We start from the raw sequence: 24674 nt of genomic DNA, 5'->3' as shown, positions 1-24674 counted from the left end.
AATAAAAAATTTCTCAGACCTCTGGGTTAGTTATAAGAATAGAGCAGTGCATTGTTTATCCCCCATCCCCCTTTCCATATCTTCTGACTGATCCATTTTCTATTTTCAAAAAGGTTACAAATAGAGACTCTTGAAAGTTATAATTTTTTATCATTCTGACTTATAACATCTTCATCAATGGACACTGTCAACCTTTTAGACTGTTCATCATCTCTAAATAATCTTACCTTCATGTCTGTGAGGCTCTACAACAACTTTCTTTCCACCTGCAAACCCTCCTCTGCCTCCTACAATGGTTCATCAAAATTATCATAGGGCTAACTTTTTATCTTTCAATCGGTCAGTACTATTGTTTACATTGTAAACTAAAGTGTTACCCTTTAATTTTAAGAAACTGAAAAACCTATTTATTTCAAAGTTAATAAACATAATGTAAATTTATTACACAAATGATTGGTTTATAATTCAGAATATACAAATATCACTTGCTGTGAGTTAACAGTAATTATTTTCAATTGTCTATACAGAAATGGTGTCATGGCATGATGCAAGATTGTCAGATAGTTTTAATCTGCAGTTCAAGTTCTTTAAAATTCAAGTCTTTAATACTTTAAGCAAATAATGCTCATCAACAGAATGACATATAAATATATATGCAAATACAATCACTGATAAATAAATACATAACTGATTAATGAATACATCAGAGAAAAATAATGATCTATATTAATTATTGGATACTAACAAGTCTGTTCTGTTTTTAAATGCATGGAAAAGAACTTTACAAAGGGTGTATATGTCTTTTACATTTTCTGAGCTCAACACCAGTAAACATGTAAAAGCTTAAATGACCATGGACGTCTATAATTAAATGGCTTAATGTACTGTCTCCTTGTTTCATTATAACAATCACACTGTAAAATTAAATGAAATTCAGCCTTTATTGTTTCACAGTACAGTGCCTTTTCTTGCTTATCTATATTAACAACTCGGTATCGGCCGATTTCAACAAATAAATTATGTGAAGACAATCTTATTCTTGACTGATACACTTTATAATTCACATTCTTAGTAAGGTATAATTGTAAATAAATATTACAATCGTTAGGAACTTATTTTTTCTTTTAAGTCGAGTATCAATTAAGTTTTTTATACCTTTTTTTGTTGTGTACAATACTTAGTACAAAACCTTTGATTTTAAACACTTAACCATAGATATTTCAACAAACCAAGAAAAATGGACTAATTGAATATAGATATCATACATCAGTCAGGAATCTGATGTTCAGTAGTTGTCGTTTGTTGATGTGGTTCACAAGTGTTTCTCGTTTTTTATATAGATTAGACCGTTGGTTTTCCCCTTTGAATGGTTTTACACTAGTAATTTTTGGGGCCCTTTATAGCTTACTGTTCGGTGTGAGCCAAGGCTCCGTGTTGGAGATAGTACTGTGACCTATAATGGTTTACTTTTATAAATTTTGACTTGGATGGAGAGTTGTCTCATTGGCACTCATACCACATCTTCTTATATCTATATATATACATGTAGTACTATGAGCTGCAAATGTAAAGAAACATCTTCTGAGCGTATTTACCTCTTCCCCCACCTCTGCCTACAAAAGAAACAAAGATTTATCAATACCATTCAATGATGTTAAGGAAATCAATTTAACTCACATTTTTAATCAACCAATTAAAATATGCAATAAACATATCAACATTGCAGGAAAATGTTCAATTTATTTGTACAAAAATTATAGCTTTAGAAACCAGATTTATCAAAGGAAGTAAGTAATAACATACAGTTTATTTAATGACAGGAAAACGTGTACAATCCCAAATTAAACAGCAGAATTTGTTTATGACATTATTGGGCAAAACATTAGAGTAACCATAGCATATTTAAGTATTACCTCCTCTGCCACCTCTGAATCCACCTCCACGCCCTCCTCTGTCACCACCACCTCTTCCACCTCTGAATCCACCCCGTCCTCCTCTGTCACCACCACCTCTGCCTCCCCTGAATCCACCACGTCCCCCACCTCTATCACCACCTCCTCTGCCACCCCGCCCTCCTCTTGGTGAAAATCCTACAAAAGATATCAGATGGTTTAATTTTCAGTTAATGACTAAATAATAATAGACTGTGCAATCTCTAAATACATGTAAAAAGTAAGGCCATTTAAAAATAATTGATAGATTTTCATCCCCGCCCACCCCCATTTTTTTTAAATTAAAAAAACTATAATTTCTCTATTTTTTCATTTCTGTTAAAGATAATATAACCGACAATACTTTCATTTCATTCAAAACTTCCTGTTGCAAATTTCGGTTTTCGTATTTCTTTGAGAAATTTAACCAAAATAATTAAATTCCACATATTCTGCTGCTCTATGATGACAAAATTATCTTCCAAGAATAGAAATTGATTACCATGAAATATTCAGGGTGTCCAAGAACAGAAATCTTCAGTGGTATGTCACAAATTTCAGTGATTAGAAAACCATGTTTATTTATATTGATTCAATGAGATTCGTGAAAGAAATTGATACAAAAGCATGACTGCAATAAAGAAATTGACACAAGCACAAACTTGTGCGATTTATGACCGTATATTGAGTACAAAAAGTCAGCCAATGTACAAAATGTATTTTAGCAAGCCCTTAGATTTACCCAGAGGGTGTTGTTTTTTGTTGTCAAACAGCAAACATCCTCTGTCCCCAGCCCCTCAATAGATTCATTTAACAACTTCTTTTTGGTAAAGTTCATGTTCTTTCTGTTGTTATTATATTTGCACATTACATAAGAATCTTATAAGCATCAACCCTAGTATTTTCAACAGAGTTTGAGTTTTCATTTCACTCTACTCATAATATTTGTGTTGCTTACCAATGCACATGATGCATATGTTTCATTTAATGGGCACTACAAACCACAGCTTAGAAAGCAAAATAAATTTGATGTAGGTTGCCTAAAAGAGATCATTTTTCCATGTTTTTGGTATTTACTGCAAATAGGTTCCTAAAGCGCCAAGTAGAGCAGTGATGGCCAAACAGAAATATTTATTTAAGAATTTGAAAAATGATGTAGAATTCCTTATGTACATGTATATATGTACATGATATAAGCTTAATATTACCTCTGCATTCGAAGAACACATTACAAAAGGGTTTTCGGAGGAAATGAAAATTAAATAAATGGAGAATGTGTCCTCATGGACACAGATAATATGTAACCCTGCTTGCATACAACATTATAAAGGGACATAACTCAAGACAATAAAAGTGACGCTACCCAAATTTGTACTTGATCTGAGTTTTGTGGTAACAAGTATTGTGTTAAGGTTTCATAATGTTTGGTTGGGGCAAACTTAAGTTACAGAACGGAAACTTTGCAATTTTTCCATTGATAAAGGGGCACAACTCTAGAATGGTTAGAGTGACGCTACCAAAATTCAAATTTGTTCTGTATTTTGTAGTAATAAGCATTGTGAATAAGTTTCATAACATTTGGTTGAGGCAAACTCAAGTTAGAGAACGGAAACCAATTTTACATACGTCCAGACGGACAAGGGTAAAACTTAATGCCCCCTCCGTGGCGGGGGCATAAAAATAGAATCCTCCTTCTCGCCCCATTTTTTTTCTCAACATTCTGGATGAAAATCTACAAACTAATTTTAGCTGGCCTAAAGTGCTTAAACTAAGAAAAACGTGCATGAATTTTTTCTGATTTTACTTCTCAGATTCCTGTAGACTCTGAATACAAAGCATATTATAAAATCAAATAACTATATATGTACATGTAGTAAATACTGATGCCAAGTTTCTTTTGTAATTTAGTATATATTGGAACAGAGTTCGCGAAAACTTATTTTGACCCGTCGGTCATGGGACCGACAAAGCATGATTATTTGTCAGTCCTACAAAATTTTAGCCAGTCCTACAAAATCTGTCAATTTTATCCTGAAATAAAATTAATAATAAATTTTATTGCAAAATAACTTTATTAATATTAGTTTTATTCTTCGCACCCACAGGCAAATCAACAATGAAGGACCAGTTCAGGTAAACCAGTATCCTGAAGTTTTGTTGTATAACTGAAGAAGAAGAAGGTCTTCTGATTGTTCTTATTTAAAGTCATCTTCACTATCCATTTCATCATCTGAATCACTTTCTCGGCTGTTACAGTATTTGTTTGCTCCATTGTAGGGTTCAATCGCCGTTTGTTTGCCAGGAATGGCTCTATGAACAAATTTAGTAGGCCACGTGTAGATCGCCGCTTTGGTTTGTTTATAATAAATCTGTAAACCAGTACCGGAATTTGGCAGCGGGTACATCTGATAACCGATGTAAACACTTATTGGAAACAGTTGTGTTACATCTAATAACCGATGTAAAAAAGTGCTGAAATATGCACTACAACGGCCGTTTTTACATCAGTCATAGGGACCAGCACTAGCCTCCAAAATACTGGTCCGAGCCTCATTTTGACCGACAGGACTGACCATTTTTGCGAACTCTGTTGGAACCTTTTAAACTTGTTGGGTTGATCAGTTAAAAGCTTTGTTTTCAGTCTACATGTATGGAACACAGGGTTTCCACTGTTCCACAATTTGCGAAAAAATAAAAATTGTGGCGATTAAAATTCATTATTGGAGAAAGACCAGTCAGAGCTCTGACATAAACAAGTCAGAATAAAATGACTTCTTAAAGTCAGAAAGTGTTTTGAAATTCTGACCTGTACGCGTCAATTTTTGTTTTGCGTAGTTTTCACTCGAGTCCGTCAAACCAGAAGTTATTTTGAATTTGCCGCCGATCTACGACACATACGATCACGTGGTTTTTTGCAAGAGATCACGTGTTTGAGAGTCGTTGTTTTGGAAGTGTCTCGAATGAGAAGTCATTGAATATTATATTGATTATTTACGATTTTTAGTGAAAATCTAGGTCATTGTGGGCATTTTTAGAAAGGTAATTCATATTACCTCCGTATTTTCATGGGCATTTTTATATTTTTTGCCTATAAAGAAGTTCCTTGCAAGTGATTTTTTTGCTGTTTCATGAAGGCGCGCGACCTGTAAATACGGACGCGTGGTCTTTGAGATGACCTGGTGTTTGACAATTCTGACTTGTTCAGGTCAGAAAATGTTGTTATGATAATGAATTGTTATTTTCGGGAGATAACTCGTGTTGTCTTAAACAATATTAACATTATTAACCAGTCAGTGCAATTTAAAAAGTAAAATTATTGCTTCGAGCTGAACATCGTCACTTGATTTTTCTATTTTTAAACTCAATCACGAATTGATTTTAACCTTTCTGATTCGTTTCTCCCTATGAGAAAAACGATCATTGTGAATATTGATATGATGATAATGAAACGAAAATGGAAAAAATTTTAATAAAAGAAAAAGAAAGGGAGGGGGTTTTACTAAAGAATTTTTTTTTTATTTTTAAAGTTATAACTTAAGAACAATAAGTGATGCACACACCTGGTCTTCATTTATGATCATGGGACATGATAAAACAAATCAAATGAAATGTAGGGCAAGTCTCCAGGGATCACCCCTATCCCTGTCATTTCTCTATTCCTCTTTATAATGTCAAATTGATTTGAATGAAATATACCGGGCTAGTCTCCAGGTTTACCCCCACCCCCTGCCATTTGTAAACGGTAGAGATCCCCACCCCTAAACCATATATATTCTTGTATGGGACAATTTAACAAATCAAATGATATGTTGGGGAGGTCCCTGGGGGTCACCCCTACCCCTCCTGTTTGAAAACTTGTAAACGGTCGAGATCCCCACCCCTAAACCATATATTTTCTTGAATAGGACAATAAAACAAATCAAATGAAATATAGGGGAAGTCCCTTGGGGTCACCCCCACCCCCTCCTGTGTTAAAACGTTTTAACGGTCGAGATCCCCACCCCTTAACCATATATATTCTTGTAAGGGTCAATAAGACAAATCTAATGAAATATAGGTGAAGTCCCTGAGGGTCACCCAACCCCCTCATGTTTGAAAACTTGTAAACGGTCGAGATCCCCACCCCTAAACCATATACATTCTTGCACAGGACAATAAAAATAAAATGCTTCGCTGGGGCGCAGCTTGATACGACCGCAGAGGTCGAACCCTGAACAGTTGGGGCAAGTATGGACACAAAATTCAAGCTTGATACAGCTATGACTTTGGATTGTCATTAAATATTTGACACAGCATAGGTTTCTGACACAGGATGAATGTGGTGTAAGAACTGGAAAAAATTTAATTTACCTATTATGGTGGAATCTCCATAAACTAAATTGTTTGTTAATTTCAATATATCAAAGAATATGTAGAATTCAATGTTTGATGTAATGTAATAAAGTTGAAATTTGGACCGTTTTTGTTCAATGTGGACCAATTTGGTAACATGTATAAATAATCAAAAATCTAAATACATGGGAGCCCATTTAAATACATCATAAAGGTATTAAAATAGAAAGTGACATCATAGTCATGGCTAAAAATAAACAAAAATCCTTAATCAGCAACATTTAAAGTAATATCTAAAAATAAAATTCCTTTGTAACCATAAAAGCCCATTTAAATACATCATAAAGATATTAAAATAGAAAATGACATCATAGTCATGGCTAAACATAGCAAAAAACCCTTAATCAGCATCATTTAACAGTAATATCTAAAAATGGAAATTACATCATAAAGGTATTAAAATAGAAAATGACATCATAGTCATGGCTAAAAATAAACAAAATCCTTAATCAGCATCAGCAACATTTTATAGTAATATCTAAAAATAAAATTCCTTTGTAACCATAAAAGCCCATTTAAATACATCATAACAGATATTAAAATAGAAAATGACATCATAGTCATGGCTAAACATAGCAAAAACCTTAATCAGCATCATTTAACAGTAATATCTAAAAATAAAAATTTCTTTGCAACCATAAAAGTAAAATAGATAAAATGCTTCGCTGGGCGCAGCTTGATACGACCGCAGAGGTCGAACCCTGAACAGTTGGGGCAAGTATGGACACAACATTCAAGCTTGATACAGCTCTGAATTTGGATTGTGATTAAATATTTGACACAGCATAGGTTCTGACACAGAAAGAATGTGGTCTAAGAACTTCAATTTTTTTAATTTACCTATTATGGTCCAATGTCCAAAATCAAAATACATGGTTAGATTCAGCATATCAAAGAACCCCATATATTCAATTTTTGTTGAAATCAAACAAAGTTTAATTTTGGACCCCAACTTGAACAAACTTGAAAACTGGTCCCATAATCAAAAATCTAAACACATGTTTAGATTCAGCATATCAAAGTACCCCAAGAATTCAATTTTTGTTAAAATCAAACTAAGTTTAATTTTGGACCCTTTGGACCTTAATGTAGACCAATTTAAAAAACGGGACCCAAAATTAAAAATCTAAAAACACGGTTAGATTTGGCATATCAAAGAACCCCAATAATTCAATTTTTGATGAAATCAAACAAAGTTTAATTTTGGACCCTTTTGACCTCAATATGAACCAATTTGATAGCGGGCCCACAAAATAAAAAATCTAAATACATGGTAAGATTCAGCATATCAAAGAACCCCATATATTCAATTTTTGTTGAAATCAAACAAAGTTTAATTTTGGACCCCAATTTGGACCAACTTGAAAACTGGGCCAAAAAATCTAAAATCTAAATACATGTTTAGATTCAGCATATCAAAGAACCCCATATATTCAATTTTTGTTGAAATCAAACAAAGTTTAATTTTGGACCCCAACTTGGACCAACTTGAAAACTGGTCCCATAATAAAAAATCTAAACACATGTTTAGATTCAGCATATCAAAGAACCCCAAAAATTCAATTTTTGTTAAAATCAAACTAAGTTTAATTTTGGACCCTTTAGACCTTAATGTAGACCAATTTAAAAAACGGAACCCAAAATTAAAAATCTAAATACACGGTTAGATTTTGGCATATCAAAGAACCCCAATAATTAAATTTTTGATGAAATCAAACAAAGTTTAATTTTGGACCCTTTTGACCTCAATATGAACCAATTTGATAGCGGGCCCACAAATAAAAAATCTAAATACATGGTAAGATTCAGCATATCAAAGAACCCCATATATTCAATTTTTGTTGAAATCAAACAAAGTTTAATTTTGGACCCCAATTTGGACCAACTTGAAAACTGGGCCCATAATCTAAAATCTAAATACATGTTTAGATTCAGCATATCAAAGAACCCCATATATTCAATTTTTGTTGAAATCAAACAAAGTTTAATTATGGACCCCAACTTGGACCAACTTGAAAACTGGGCCCATAATCAAAAATCTAAACACATGTTTAGATTCAGCATATCAAAGAACCCCAAGAATTCAATTTTTGTTAAAATCAAACTAAGTTTAATTTTGGACCCTTTGGACCTTAATGTAGACCAATTTAAAAACGGGACCCAAAATTAAAAATCTAAATACACGGTTGGATTTGGCATATCAAAGAACCCCAATAATTCAATTTTTGATGAAATCAAACAAAGTTTAATTTTGGACCCTTTTGACCTCAATATGAACTAATTTGATAGCGGGTCCACAAATAAAAAATCTAAATACATGGTTAGATTCAGCATATCAAAGAACCCCAAGAATTCAATTTTTGATGAAATCAAACAAAGTTTAATTTTGGACCCTTTTGACCTCAATGTGGACAAAGTTGATAACGGGGCCCAAAAATCAAAAATCTAAATACATGGTTAGATTCAGCATATCAAAGAACCCCATATATGAAATTTTTGTTGAAATCAAACAAAGTTTAATTTTGGACCCCGATTTGGACCAACTTGAAAACTGGGCCCATAATCAAAAATCTAAATACATGTTTAGATTCAGCATATCAAAGTACCCTAAAAATTCAATTTTTGTTAAAATCAAACTAAGTTTAATTTTGGACCCTTTTGACCTTAATGTAGACCAATTTGAAAACGGAACCAAAAATTAAGAATCTAAATACACGGTTAGATTCGGCATATCAAAGAACCCCAATAATTCAATTTTTGATGAAATCAAACAAAGTTAAATTTTGGACCCTTTGGACCTCAATGTGGACCAATTTAAAAACGGGGCCCAAAATCCAAAAACTTATTACACGGTTAGATTCAGCATATTAAAGAACCCCAAGAATTCAAGAATAAAACCCCATTGAAATTGATCAAGAAATAAGCAATTTATACGAAGTATCTTCTTTTGCACAATACTGTGCAATTGAATATTTCTTGCTATTGTGCAATACTGTACAATTGACAATTTCTTGCTATTGTGCAATATTGTGCTATTGGATATTTCTTGATATTGCGCAATACTGTGCAATTGAAGATTTCTTGCTATTGCGCAATACTGTGCAATTGAAGATTTCTTGCAATTGTGCAATACTGTGCAATTGAAAATTTCTTGCTATTGCACAATACTTATTATATAATAATTTACACATCCTGTTTGGTGTGTATCTCCTACCATATCATTATTATTTGCTTTTAAATATTAATCAGAAATAACCAACTTAAAATGGAAAATTTAAAAAGAAAAAAAAAAGGAAAAAAAGAAAAAAAAAGGAAAAAAAGAAAAAAAAAGAAAAAAAAAAAATCCCCCCCCCCAATTTTTTGAACCCCCTTATGATTCATCACCCCCAAACTCAATCCCAGCCTTCCCTTTGTGGTATGGTACCTTGCAGTACAATTTCAGAGAGATCCATACACTTGAACACAAGTTATTGTCTGGAAACTAGAAAAATGCTTATTTTTGGCCCCTTTTTGGCCCCTAATTCCTAAACGTTTCGGGCAATTACCCCCAAACTCAATTCCAGCTTTCCCTTTGTGATATGGAACCTTGTAGTACAATTTCAGAAATATCCAAACACTTACACACAAGTTATTGTCATGAAACTAGAAAAATGCTTGTTTTTTGCCCCTTTTTTGGCCCCTAATTCCTAAAATTTTGAGGCAATTACCCCCAAAATCAATTACAGCCTTCCCTTTGTGATATGGAACCTTGTGGTACAATGTCAGAGAGATCCATACACTAACACACAAGTTATTGTCTGGAAGTTACAAAAATGCTTATTTTTGGCCCCTTTTTGGCCCCTAATTCCTTAACTGTTGGTACCATAACCCCCAAAATCAATCCCCACCTTCCTTTCGTGGTATTGAACCTTATGGTAAAATTTCATGGAGATCCATTCACTTAAACTAAAGTTAGAGTGCGAAAACCAATGTGTCTTCGGACGACGCCGGACGACGCCAGACGACGACGACGACGACGACGCCAACGTCATACCAATATACGACCAAAAAATTTTCAATTTTTGCGGTCGTATAAAAATGACATCATAATCATAGCTAAAAATAAACAAAATTGTTTTTTATTGGCAAATTTTAAATGGAGTTTATTATACTAAAACAATAAATTTGCAACCATAAACATGATAAAACCCCATTTAAACACATCATAAAAGTATTAAATAATTCAACTACATCATAAGGCTATAAAAATAGAAAATGACTTCATAGTCAAGGCTAAAGGTAAACAAAAAACCTTCATCAGCAAAATTTTATATTGGCAAATTTCCAATGAAGTTTATTACACTAAAATTGTTGGCAAATTTCCAATGCATTTATTAACAATAAAGTTATTGGCAAATTTCCAATTTACATAATTTAAAAGCAGTGTAGATGAGATATTTAAATGAGTTTGAATTACCAACCTTACACTGCTTTTAAATAATGTTCTTTACTCAATTATTTGTCTATTAAAATGGAAACCCTTGTTTTTTAACCTTTTTTCCCCTTATTCCTTAAACATTAGAGCACACTAAAATAAAATGCTCCGCTGGGGCGCAGCTTGATACGACCGCAGAGGTCGAACCCTGAACAGTTGGGGCAAGTATGGACACAACATTCAAGCTTGATACAGCACTGAATTTGGATTGTAATTAAATATTTGACACAGCATAGGTTTCTGACACAGAATAAAAGTGGTCTAAGAACTTAAAAATTTTAAATTTATCTATTCAAACCATATCATTATTATTTGCTTTTATATATAAATCAGAAATAACCAATTTAAAATGGAAAATTTTAAAGAAAAAAAGGAAAAAAAAATCCCCCCCCCCCCCAAATTTTTTGAACCCCCTTATGATTCATTATCCCCAAACTCAATCCCAGCCTTCCCTTTGTGGTATGGTACCTTGCAGTACACATACATGTGATGGACTGTGAAACTAAGATCAGGAGTTTTGGAGATTAGGACTCAGATCAGATGTTTTTTATCGACATAAATTCTGTCGTAAATGTAACCGTGTGCTGTAGAAATTGTCTGTTAAAGTGTGTTTTCTTCAACTTTCCATCCGAATGTATTATGTTTATAGTACCTTTGTACTTATAAATTTTCTCTATCTTTTTAAACTTTCAACTTGTTCAATCTAACATTCTTCTTTTTCAGTATGTTCTTTAAATTTTTTAGGTCATATCTTTTTTACCATTATTCATTGCAATCAGAACATTTGCTTATCTATCTGCAAGTAGATCTTTTATTTTATCTTTATGCAAGTAAATTTTTAATGCATGATAAGAAACACATTCATAATGTTATCATGGGTCATAGTTACTATATAAATTTCAATTTAAGCCTTGAAAGGAAGTATAGAACCCTCAAATAATTTTCAAATTATTATTTTTTTATTTGTCCTAAAACATTTAAAATCATTTAATTACCATCCTTTTATGATTATTTGTTCAATTTATATTTTATTTATATTCTTTTAAAAATTTACATTATTTATAGGAAAGTAACTTAAAACAGGATAAATCAAGGGAAGTAACCCAACATTCATTTTAGATAAACAAAGTTTTATTACACAACGGCAGTTAGCCTGAGGTAAAAGTCGTTTATTACCAGTATGTTTGACACCCAAGGTGACAAGTGAGGCCATATAATTATGCATTTTAATTGATTTACAGGTAAAATATAACTTCAGTAATGTCAGTTACACCAGATATGTTTGGCTGAAATTTTTCATTCATGAAATATTTCATACACGGGATTTTTTTGTCTTCAACGGGAGGTCGGGAGGAGACCCCTGAAAACGGGATTATTGTACTCCCGTCGGGAGGTTCACATGTATGAACTGTACAATTTCAGAGAGATCCATACACTTGAACACAAGTTATTGTCTGGAAATGCTTGTTTTTTGGCCCCAAATTCCTAAACATTTAGGGCAATTACCCCCAAACTAAAACCCAGCTTTCCCTTTGTGATATGGAACCTTGCAGTACAATTTCAGAAAGGTCCATACACTTACACACAAGTTATTGTCCTGAAACTAGAAAAATGCTTGTTTTTTTGCCCCTTTATGGCCCCTAATTCCTCAAATTTCTAGGGAATTATCCCCAAAATCAATCCGAGCCTTCCCTTTGTGGTTTGGTACCTTGCAGAACAATTTCAGAGAGTTCCATACACTTGAACACAAGTTATTGTCTGGAAACTAGAAAAATGCTTATTTTTGGCCCCTTTTTGGCCTCTTATTCCTAAACGTTGTGGGCAATTACCCCCAAACTCAATTCCAGCTTTCCCTTTGTGATATGGAACCTTGTAGTACAATTTCATAAAGATCCATACACTTACACACAAGTTATTGTCATGAAACTAGAAAAATGCTTGTTTTTTGCCCCTTTTTTGCCCCTAATTCCTAAAATTTGGAGGCAATTACCCCCAAAATCAATCCCAGCATTCCCTTTGTGATATGGAACCTTATGGTACAATGTCAGACAGATCCATACACTTACACACAAGTTATTGTCATGAAACTAGAAAAATGCTTGTTTTTTTCCCCTTTTTGGCCCCTAATTCCTAAAATTTAGAGGCAATTACCCCAAAAATCAATCCCAGCATTCCCTTTGTGATATGGAACCTTGTGGTACAATGTCAGAGAGATCCATACACTAACACACAAGTTATGTCTGGAAGTTACAAAAATGCTTATTTTTGGCCCCTTTTTTGGCCCCTAATTCCTTAACTGTTGGTACCATAACCCCCAAAATCAATCCCCACCTTCCTATTGTGGTATTGAACCTTATGGTAAAATTTCATAGAGATCCATTCACTTAAACTAAAGTTAGAGTGCGAAAACCAATGTGTATTCGGACGACGACGCCGGACGACGACGACGACGACGCCAATGTCATACCAATATACGACCACAAAATTTTTTTGCGGTCGTATAAAAATCCTTATTTTCGACCAATATTTGGCCCCTTATTCATAAATGTTTGAGCAATTACCCCAAAACTCAATTCCTACTTTCTCTTCGTGATAAAAAATAACTAACTTAAAATGTAAATTTTAAACAAAAAAAAAAGGAAAACAAAAAATTACCCCTTTTTTGACCCCCGCCCCCCTTATGATTCATCACCCCCCACCCCCCTTTCCCCCCAAACCAAGCTCAATAACAGCCTTGCCTTTGTGGTATGGTACCTTGTAATACAATTTTAGAGAGATCCATACACTTGAACACAAGTTATTGTCTAGAAACTAAAAAATGCTTATTTTAAACCCCTTTTTAGGCCCCTTATTACTAAACGTTTTGGGCAATTACCACAACACTCAATTCCAGCTTTCCCTTTGTGAAATGGAACCTTGTAGTAAAATTTCAGAAAGATCCATACACTTACACACAAGTTATTGTCATGAAACTAGAAAAATGCTTGTTTTTTGCCCCCTTTTGGCCCCTTATTCCTAAAATTTTGAGGCAATTAACCCCAAAATCAATCCCAGCATTGACCCTTTGTGATATGGAATCTTGTGGTACAATTTCAAAGAGATCCATATGCTAACACACAAGTTATGTCTGGAAGTTACAAAAATGCTTATTTTCGGCCCCTTTTTGGCCCCTAATTCCTTAACTGTTGGTACCATAACCCCCAAAATCAATCCCCACCTTCCTATTGTGGTATTGAACCTTATGGTAAAATTTCATAGAGATCCATTCACTTAAACTAAAGTTAGAGTGCGAAAACCATTGTGTATTCGGACGACGACGACGCCAACGTCATACCAATATACGACGTCAAAATTTTTTTGCGGTCGTATAAAAATCAAATGAAATATAGGGGAAGTCCATTGGGGTCATCCCCATCCCCCTTTTTGAAATGTTCTGGATCACCACCCCTAAAGGTAAACCATATGATATTCCTGTTCGTCATTTCAAGAAGATTTGAATGACATGCAGGGTCAAACCCTAGGCGTCACTTATGCATATCACTTTACTAGACAAAACCAATTTGTACTGGAACTTGCCCAATGTCAGGCAACCATGGGAATGACAAATTACGGGAGCTTTGTTTGGGAGACTTCGTAACAGCATCCTGTTACAATTATTTCTTGTTTATTTTAATCTGCTGAGAGACCACCTTTACATATTATATTTATCAGTGTTTGTGCAAACAGAATTGTCTATTCAGTATTATTTTCCTCTCACATGCATCACATCTTATTAATTACATGGATATAGGAAGATGTGATATGAGTGCCAATGAGACAACTCTCCATCCAAGTTACAATTTATAAAAGTAAACCATTATAGGTCAAGGTACGGCCTTCAACACGGAGCATTGGCTCACACCGAACAGCAAGCTATAAAGGGCCTAAAAAAATTACAAGTGTAACACCATTCAAACTGAAAAACCAACGGTCTTATCTATATAAAAAAAAAAATTTTTGGCATATTTGTTTTCCTCTGAAATTACACATCTATAATTCTTACCCCAGATGCTTAGCCACATGAAGCATTTACCTCTTATTTAAGACATAGATAGTCTTTGTTTCTACAGAAGTGAGAAGAACATTGGAAGTCAGAATGTTCTGACTTATAAAAGTCTGAATGTTCTGACTTAATAAGGTCAGAAAGACTCAGAATGATCTGAAAATACTGACTTTTTTTAATGTTTAGAGTATTTTAGACTATGAATGCACTTGTCATGCTAGTACCATAAGAAACCCTGACAAGATTTTGTTCCCAAACAACAATTTTTAAAGATATTAAGAATAACAAGTGTACAATGGAACATAAATTACAAAGTTATAAGTGTTGTGAAAAAAGCTATTTAAAAAAAAAATCAATAGATAGTTATCTTTCAACTTTTACATGTATTTAATAAAATGCTCCGCTGGGGCGCAGCTTGATACGACCGCAGAGGTCGAACCCTGAACAGTTGGGGCAAGTATGGACACAACATTCAAGCTTGATACAGCACTGAATTTGGATTGTAATTAAATATTTGACACAGCATAGGTTTCTCACACAGAATGAAAGTAGTCTAAGAACTTAAAATTTTTTAATTTACCTATTCAAACCATATCATTATTATTTGCTTTTATATATAAATCAGAAATAACCAATTTAAAATGGAAAATTTTAAAGAAAAAAAAGGAAAAAAAAATCCCCCCCCCCCCAAATTTTTTGAAACCCCCTTATGATTCATCACCCCCAAACTCAATCCCAGCCTTCCCTTTGTGGTATGGTACCTTGCAGTACAATTTCAGAGAGATCCATACACTTGAACACAAATTATTGTCTGGAAACTAGAAAAATGCTTGGTTTTTTTGCACCTTTTTGGCCCCAAATTCCTAAAAGTTTAGGGCAATTACCCCCAAACTCAAACCAAGCTTTCCCTTTGTGATATGGAACCTTGCAGTACAATGTCATAAAGATCCATACACTTACACACAAGTTATTGTCATGAAACTAGAAAAATGCTTGTTTTTTGCCCCTTTATGGCCCCTAATTCCTAACATTTTGAGACAATTACCCCCAAAAACAATCCCAGCCTTCCCTTTGTGGTATGGTACCTTGCAGTACAATTTCAGAGAGATCCATACACTTGAACACAAGTTATTGTCTGGAAACTAGAAAAATGCTTATTTTTGGCCCCTTATTCCTAAACGTTTTGGGCAAGTACCCCCAAACTCAATTCCAGCTTTCCCTTTGTGATATGGAACCTTGTAGTACAATTTCATAAATATCCATACACTTACACACAAGTTATTGTCATGAAACTAGAAAAATGCTTGTTTTTTGCCCCCTAATTCCTAAAATTTGGAGGCAATTACCCCCAAAATCAATCCCAGCATTCAAACCCTCAATCAGCATCATTTAACAGTAATATCTAAAAATGGAAATTACATAATAAAGGTATTAAAATAGAAAATGACATCATAGTCATGGCTAAAAATAAACAAAATCCTTAATCAGCAACATTTTACAGTAATATCTAAAAATAAAATTCCTTTGTAACCATAAAAGCCCATTTAAATACATCATGACAGATATTAAAATAGAAAATGACATCATAGTCATGGCTAAACATAGCAAAAACCTTAATCAGCATCATTTAACAGTAATATCTAAAAATAAAAATTTCTTTGCAACTATAAAAGTAAAATAGAAAATGACATCATAATCATAGCTAAAAATATACAAAAATTTTTTTTATTACCAAATTTTAAATGGAGTTTATTAAACTAAAACAATAAATTTGCAACCATAAAACCCCATTTAAACACATCATAAAAGTATTAAATAATTCAACTACATCATAAGGCTATAAAAATAGAAAATGACTTCATAGTCAAGGCTAAAGGTAAACAAAAAACCTTCATCAGCAAAATTTTATATTGGCAAATTTCCAATGAAGTTTATTATACTAAAATTGTTGGCAAATTTCCAATGCATTTATTAACAATAAAGTTATTGGCAAATTTCCAATTTACATAATTTAAAAGCAGTGTAAGTGAGATATTTAAATGAGTTTGAATTACCAACCTTACACTGCTTTTAAATAATGTTTTGTACTTATTTGTCTATTAACCTGGAAACCCTTGTTTTTTCACCTTTTTTTCCCTTATTATTTAAAGGTTTGAGCCATAACCCTACCCCAAAGCCAATTCTTAAATTCCAATGTAACCTAAATTTACGATATACATAACTTCAATTTAAGTTTTTGATAAAATCAAACCACATCATTATTATTTGCTTTTATATCTAAATCAGAAATAATTAACCAACTTTAAGTGGAAAATTTTCACACATCACGCCCCCCCAAACTCAATCCCAGCCTTCAGTTTGTGGTATGGTACCTTGCTGTACAATTTCACAGAGATCCAATTACTTAAACACAATTAATTGTTGGAAACTAAAAAAAAATGCTTATTTTTAACCCCTTTATAGCCCCTTATTCCTAAACATTTGAGCAATTATCCCCCAAACTCAATTCCAACTTTCTCTTTGTGATCAGAATTAACCAACTTAAAATGGAAAATTTTAAAGAAAAAAAAAAGGAAAAAAAATCCCCCCCCCCCCCAAAATTTTTTTACCCACTTCCCTTTGTGGTATGGTACCTTTTAGTACAATTTCAGAGAAATCCATACACTTGAACACAAGTTAATGTCTGGAAACTAAAAAAATGCTTATTTTTGCCCCCTTTTTTGGCCACTTATTAATAAATGTTTTGGGCAAACATTTTACAATAATATTTAAAACTGAAATTAATTTGTAACCTTAAAATTAAATAGAAAATGACATCATAGTCATAGCTAAAAATAAACAAACTATTGGTAAATTTCCAATGGAGTTTATTATACTAAAACAATAAATTTGCAACCATAAAAGCGCATTAAAATACATCATAAAAGTATTTAAAAAAATTTTACTACATCATAAGGCTATTAAAATAGAAAATGACATCATAGTCAGACTAAAGGTAAACAAAAAACCTTCATCAGCAAAATTTTATATTGGCAAATTTCCAATGAAGTTTATTATACTAAAATAATTGGCAAATATCCAATTTACATAATTCAAACATAGTGCAGGTGAGATATTTAAATGAGTTTGAATTACCAACCTTACACTGCTTTTAAATAATGTTCTTTACTCAATTATTTGTCTATTAAAATGGAAACCCTAGTTTTTTAACCTTTTTTCCCCTTATTCCTTAAACGAAAAAAAATAATTACCCCTTTTTGGACCCCCCCCCAAATTCTCTTCATGATAAAAAAAACTAACTTAAAATGTAAATTTTAAACAAAAAAAAACGAAAAAAAATAATTACCCCTTTTTTTACCCCCCCCCCTATGATTCATCACCCCCCCCTTCCCCCCCAAACCAAGCTCAATAACAGCCTTGCCTTTGTGGTATGGTACCTTGTAATACAATTTTAGAGAGATCCATACACTTGAACACAAGTTATTGTCTAGAAACTAAAAAATGCTTATTTTTCACCCCTTATTACTAAACGTTTTGGGCAATTACCACAAAACTCAATTCCAGCTTTCCCTTTGTGAAATGGAACCTTGTAGTAAAATTTCAGAAAGATCCATACACTAACACACAAGTTATTGTCATGAAACTAGAAAAATGCTTGTTTTTTGCCCCCTTTTGGCCCCTTATTCCTAAAATTTCGAGGAAATTAACCCCAAAATCAATCCCAGCATCGACCCTTTGTGATATGGAATCTTGTAGTACAATGTCAAAGAGATCCATACAATAACACACAAGTTATGTCTGGAAGTTACAAAAATGCTTATTTTCGGCCCCTTTTTGGCCCCTAATTATTTAACTGTTGGTACCATAACCCCCAAAATCAATCCCCACCTTCCTTTTGTGGTATTGAACCTTATGGTAAAATTTCATAGAGATCCATTCACTTAAACTAAAGTTAGAGTGCGAAAACCATTATGTATTCGGACGACGACGCCGGACGACGACGACGCCGACGCCAACGTCATACCAATATACGACCGCAAAATTTTTTTGCGGTCGTATAAAAAACAGTGAAAATATTATGGATTATATGTACGGCTTCTTGAAGGACAACAAAGTCACCATATTTGGTCTGAATTTGTATGTTTTTTCTCCTCAAAATTTTTTTAACATTAAAAATGTCGGCTTTTTTCTTAACTAATTTTAAACATTCTTAATTATAATTAAATTTCCCAAACATTTTGCTTACAAACTCTTTAATTTCTAAAGTCAAATTGAAAGTTGTCTTCACAGATTCAATGTGTCTGAAAATGTTATATTGAAAAAACAATACTTTTAAATCCTCAAATAAAATGGGCATACCATGAGTTTAATGGTCATGCAGATATGCAATCCAGGATGTTAACAATCAGAGTTTAGATTACAGTCATATAGTAATAGGCAGAGTTTTTCTTATATAATCAATAACCAGAGTAAAGATAATTGATTAATAGAGGTTTAGTTTAATATAAGTAATAAACAAAGCTAATTAATACACTTGCAATCACATACATGTAGTTAAATTAGTAAATACAGAATATTCATACAAAATTCAGACAGAAATACTGTAATAGGTCAAGTCATTAGGGACGACATCAAAAGTTCAATGTAGGATAAAAAACTTAATTCACATCACATAGTTTTTTCACTGACCCACCTACCCCCCTCTTAACTTAATTTGGGAAAGATTGATTGACCAATATGGATTTATGTAAAATCGATTTTGGATAAACAAAACTTGCAGTAACTTTAACCCCACCCCCACCCCCAAACTATTTGATTTAAGTTTTTTTATCCTACATTGGTCTTTTGATGGCATCCCTTAGAATGTGCTGACTTTGTACATGAATTGTAGTGATAGTTATGGCACCCATACAACATGTAGGAATCAGTCAAAAGGAGAGAAAAATTCCCAAAATTTGTCACATAGTGACATTTGTGAGTCGGAATAACAAAATATAGACTCATTAACCTCTCCATCTTTTCAAAAATTATGAACCAGATTTTATGCATATCCATATAGTTTTTGACGGACTCTTAAGTCAGAACATGATTTGACCTGTTTGAGTCAATTTGCAGAACAAAATTTCCAATCAAAGCTATGTGTTCTTCCTCTTAGCCCCCTTCTGAATCTGCCACTGTTGAGTTTATTAATTGATTTTTCCATACATTATCATTAATATCAAATGGCAATGCCTGACTTAATCATTTCAATAAATTTAGTTTTTGACTGATTTTTTAAAGTCAGAACATGACTTGACCTGTTTAAGTCAATTTGCAGAACAAAATTTCCAATCAAAGCTAGGTGTACTTCCTTTAAGCCCTGCAATGCCCGGCTTAAATATTTCAATAAAATTATTTTAGTTTTGGACTGACTCTTTTAAGTCAGAACATGATTTGACCTGTTTAAAACAAAATACATTTAATACTGAATATACCAAATAAACTATTTTATAGTCCTCATTATTGTGACTTATGGGGACTTTATTCTCTCTGTCTTTTATCTGGCTCACCCATACATTTTTAATTCAATATGACAATACTATACTTAAAAGTTGTAATAAGTTTAGTTTTGTTTGACTCTTTGAAGTCAGAACATGATTTGACCTGTTAAAGTCAGTTTACAGAACAAAATGTCCAATCAAAGCTAGGTGTACTTCCTTTAAGCCCTGCTTCTGAATCTGCCATTTTCAAGTTTATTATTTGATTATTTTTTAGAAACAATTAAGTCAAATGGTTATTTATTTTAGGGGATCTTACATATATTTCCTGTGTCTTTTATCTGACGTTCCCATACATTCATTAAATAACATATGGCAATGCCCAGCTAATATATTTCAATAAATTTATTTTAGTTTTGGACTGACTCTTTTAAGTCAGAACATGATTTGACCTGTTTAAAACAAAATACATTTAATATTGAATATACCAAATAAACTTTTTTATAGTCATCATTATTGTGACTTATGGCGACCTTATTTCCTCTGTCTTTTATCTGGCTCACCTATATATTTTTAAATCAATATGACAATACTAGACTTAAAAGTTGTAATAAGTTAAGTTTTATTTGACTCTTTGAAGTCAGAACATGATTTGACCTGTTAAAGTCAGTTTACAGAACAAAATTTCCAATCAAAACTGGTCTTTTCCTCTAAGCCCCCCCCCCCCCCCCCCTAATCTGAATCTGCTACTGTTGAGTTAATTAATTGATAAGTTTGTTTAGAAACAATTCAGTCAAATGGTTTTTAAAATAAGATTTTTTATAACCAAAATTTCCATATGTTAACTTAACAGAAAAAAAAGTCATGAAAATGCAGAAATAGAATAAAATTTTAAGATAATTTGATGAAATTTGTAAACAAAATACATTTGAATATTAAATATACCAAATAAACTTTTTATAGTCCTCATTATTGTGACTTTATTATTGGGTGTCTTTTATCTGATTTTCCCATACATTCTTAAATGCATATGACAATTCCAGACTTAAAAGTTGCAATAATTAGTAAAAGTATAGTTTTTGACTGACTCTTTTTAGTCAGAACATAATGTGACTTAATGTTCAAGTCAGTTTGCACAACAGGATTTACCTCAATGAAATATTAAGATATCAAATATATACCAAATAAACTTTTATATAGTTCTAAAAATTGTGACTTAATATTTGTGATCTTTTTTCCTACTTGTATCCATACATTCTAACAATCACATCACAATCATGACAATGCCTGACTGTTACAGTTGCAATCCATTTAGTGTTTGACAGACTCTTATAAGTCAGAACATGATTTGACCTGCTTGAGTCAGTTTACAGAACAAAATTTCCAATCAAAGCTAGGTGTTCTTCCTCTAAGCCCCTCTCCTAAATATGAATCTGCTACTGTTGAGTTAATAAATTGATAAGTTTTTTTAGAAACAATTCAGCCAAATGGTTATTAAAATATTATTTTTTTTGGCAACCACAAGTATTTATTTTAGGGGATCTTAACATATATTTCCTGTGTCTTTTATCTGACGTTCCCATACATTCATTTAATATCATATGGCAATGCCCGGCTTAAATATTTCAATAAATTTATTTTAGTTTTGGACTGACTCTTTTAAGTCAGAACATGATTTGACCTGTTTAAAACAAAATACATTTAATATTGAATATACCAAATAAACTTTTTTATAGTCATCATTATTGTGACTTATGGGGACCTAATTTCCTCAGTCTTTTATCTGGCTTACCTATACATTTTTAAATCAATATGACAATACTAGACTTAAAAGTTGTAATACGTTTAGTAAGTCAGAACATAATGTGACTTGTTTGAGTCAGTTTGCACAACAGTATTTACCTCAATGAAATATTAAAATAATAAATGTTTTGCTCTTAATACATTTAGCTTAAAGTGGATGAGAATATATCTTTTATTAACATAGTCTTATCATGAATAAGTGTCTTGTTTTTCCTTGGAAGATTTGAAGTATTGTCATGGTACTAGTAAATGTATTTTGAAATAATTGAAAGTGATGAGATAAATATATTATGTTTAGATTCTGGAAAGGAGAAGGTATGATGTCAGATGAGCCCCACTTTTTAAAACTCTTTAATTCGAAACTAGTAATCACCATATTTTTATGGAGATTGAGAACAAAGTGGTAGTAATGACTGCTTCAAATCAGAACAAAAATGACCTCTCGAAGTCAAAATGCATTAAAAAGGGGCATAAATCTTATTAGAATATGAAGATATTAAGTCACAATATTTTGTGCAAAAGCTGACCTGTGGAAGTCATTTTATGATAAATTAAAGTCTGACATAAACTGACCTGTACAAGTCATATTCTGTTGAGTGCAAGAAGGGAGACAACACTTACATCAAATTATATCTGACCTATGGAAGTCATTTTATTCTGACTTGTTTATGTCAGAGCTCTGACTGAAGACTCAGCCGAACCTTGAACTCGTCGAGCGTTACGATCTTGACAGAAAATCAATAATCAGCTGATTGCATTTTAAAATAGCTATCCGCAACAATGGACTAATTAATAAAGATGTCGATTGTATTGTTTAATGAAATTGTGTGTTAAAATGGCTTCACTGATCACAGAAAGGATTTTTTTTACAACTTTGATACAAATAATTGTTTTGAAGTGGGTACTTCACAATCATTTTAACGACGCACGTGTTCAGAGCAGGGGCGTTTCCAGGATATTTGAAAGAGGGGGCGTAGGATACAATCTTTTGCTGAGCGGGCCGAGGCGAAAAATTTTTTGGCTAAAAAACATAAAATAAATGTGAAATGCACTAATGTAACGGTTCCTGACTTGGAGCATGTATATTTTATAGTTAAAGTGTCAGGGTTGGATATTTTTTATGCCGAATTCTCTCCATTAATTGTCTATGGTATATTAAAATGATTGGATGGATCTTAACAGCAGTAGACCAATAACGAGAAATTCCAAATTCTAGGGTATAGGGCGTTACTTTACATTTCAATAGTCCTAGGCCAGGATTTTATGAACGGGAGGCGTTATTCCGGTTGCCCTGGAATAGGGTCCATGGGGAAGGTCAGAAGCTCCTGGATTTCAACAATTTAGCATCAAATTATGAAGTATTATAACAGACTCCATGATAGACAAATAGGTGAAAATAGTCTGCTTTCAGATCATTCAAATTATGTATTGATTAACATGTGGATATCAAATCTTTGGAAGAAGTTGTAAATTCAGTTTAAAGGTTATATGAAATGGGCATAACAAATGAAAAATAAATCTTTAAAGATAGCTTTTTCTGAATTTTTGATATACCCGTTTTGTTAAAATATACCTTTTCACTGTTTTGGTCTTTTGGAAAATGTTGTTTGTGCTGTATTTAGACCCCTTTACCCAGAAATTTGTTTTGCATGCACACGTATAAAAATTGAGGTTTTATCCAACGCAATCATAGGTTTGAACGTTGTTTTCAATTTAGTAGATATAAAAAGATGTGGTATGAGTGCCAATGAGACAACTCTCCATCCAAGTCACAATTTATAAAAGTAAACCATTATAGGTCAAAGTACGGTCTTCAACACGGAGCCTTGGCTCACACCGAACAGCAAGCTATAAAGGACCCCAAAAATTACTAGTGTAAAACCATTCAAACGGGAAAACCAACGGTCTAATCTATATAAGAAACGAGAAACACTTATGAACCACATCAACAAACGACAACTACTGAACATCAGATTCCTGACTTAGGACAGGTGCAAACAGTTGCAGCGGGTTTAAACGTTTTAATGGTACCAAACATTCACCCTTATCTGAAACAGTAGTGTAACATTGTATTTATATTTACGATACCCCGTTCTAGATAGTCAAACTGACCCCTTCCAATGCAAGGCGAAAAAAACCTAATCCCATTTCAGACAATTTAGCTGAAAATGCAACCCCGTTTGTCGGAACATACCCGGTATCATATATATATAGCGAGTATCCCCCGGGAAGATGTAGAATGGCCATTGGGGAAGTGTCACACAAAACAACCATTTCATGTATAGATTTACTTAACTGCTTTGGTTGTTTAAAAAAGGTGTCCAAGTCACCTATCGGATGGGGGAATCAGTATAAAAAGAAATCAGAGTATGTGTTTAATTAATGAATATGATAAATTGCCATATTCAATACAATATAAGCAGATAACGATAGTTTTTTTTTTTTTGAAAAGGGGGGCGTACGCCCATTACGCCCTTACCTGGACCCGCCCCTGCAGAGCATAGTTATACGTATTCAATTTTTTTAACGATGGTGCAGAAAAAAAAACTGTTGTT

General features: G+C 32.9%; 1 protein-coding gene across 1 annotated transcript in view; it reads right to left on the bottom strand.

Moving 5' to 3' along the window:
* The window catches only part of LOC127702465 (rRNA 2'-O-methyltransferase fibrillarin-like), a 47919-nt gene that overhangs the window by 21249 nt on the left and 1996 nt on the right, over positions 1-24674 (bottom strand). Inside the window, exons 2-4 of the mRNA XM_052206674.1 lie at positions 1914-2090; positions 1596-1613; positions 228-287 (exon numbers count right to left, since the gene is read on the bottom strand). Of these exons, the coding sequence (XP_052062634.1) occupies positions 228-287; positions 1596-1613; positions 1914-2090 (255 nt within the window). The remainder of the gene's footprint in view (positions 1-227; positions 288-1595; positions 1614-1913; positions 2091-24674) is intronic.

Source organism: Mytilus californianus, unplaced genomic scaffold, assembly GCF_021869535.1.
Source record: "Mytilus californianus isolate M0D057914Y unplaced genomic scaffold, xbMytCali1.0.p SCAF_5, whole genome shotgun sequence".
NCBI classification, from domain to species: domain Eukaryota; kingdom Metazoa; phylum Mollusca; class Bivalvia; order Mytilida; family Mytilidae; genus Mytilus; species Mytilus californianus.
Note: the sequence above shows the minus strand (reverse complement) of the source record. Positions and strands in the feature narration are given on the sequence as shown.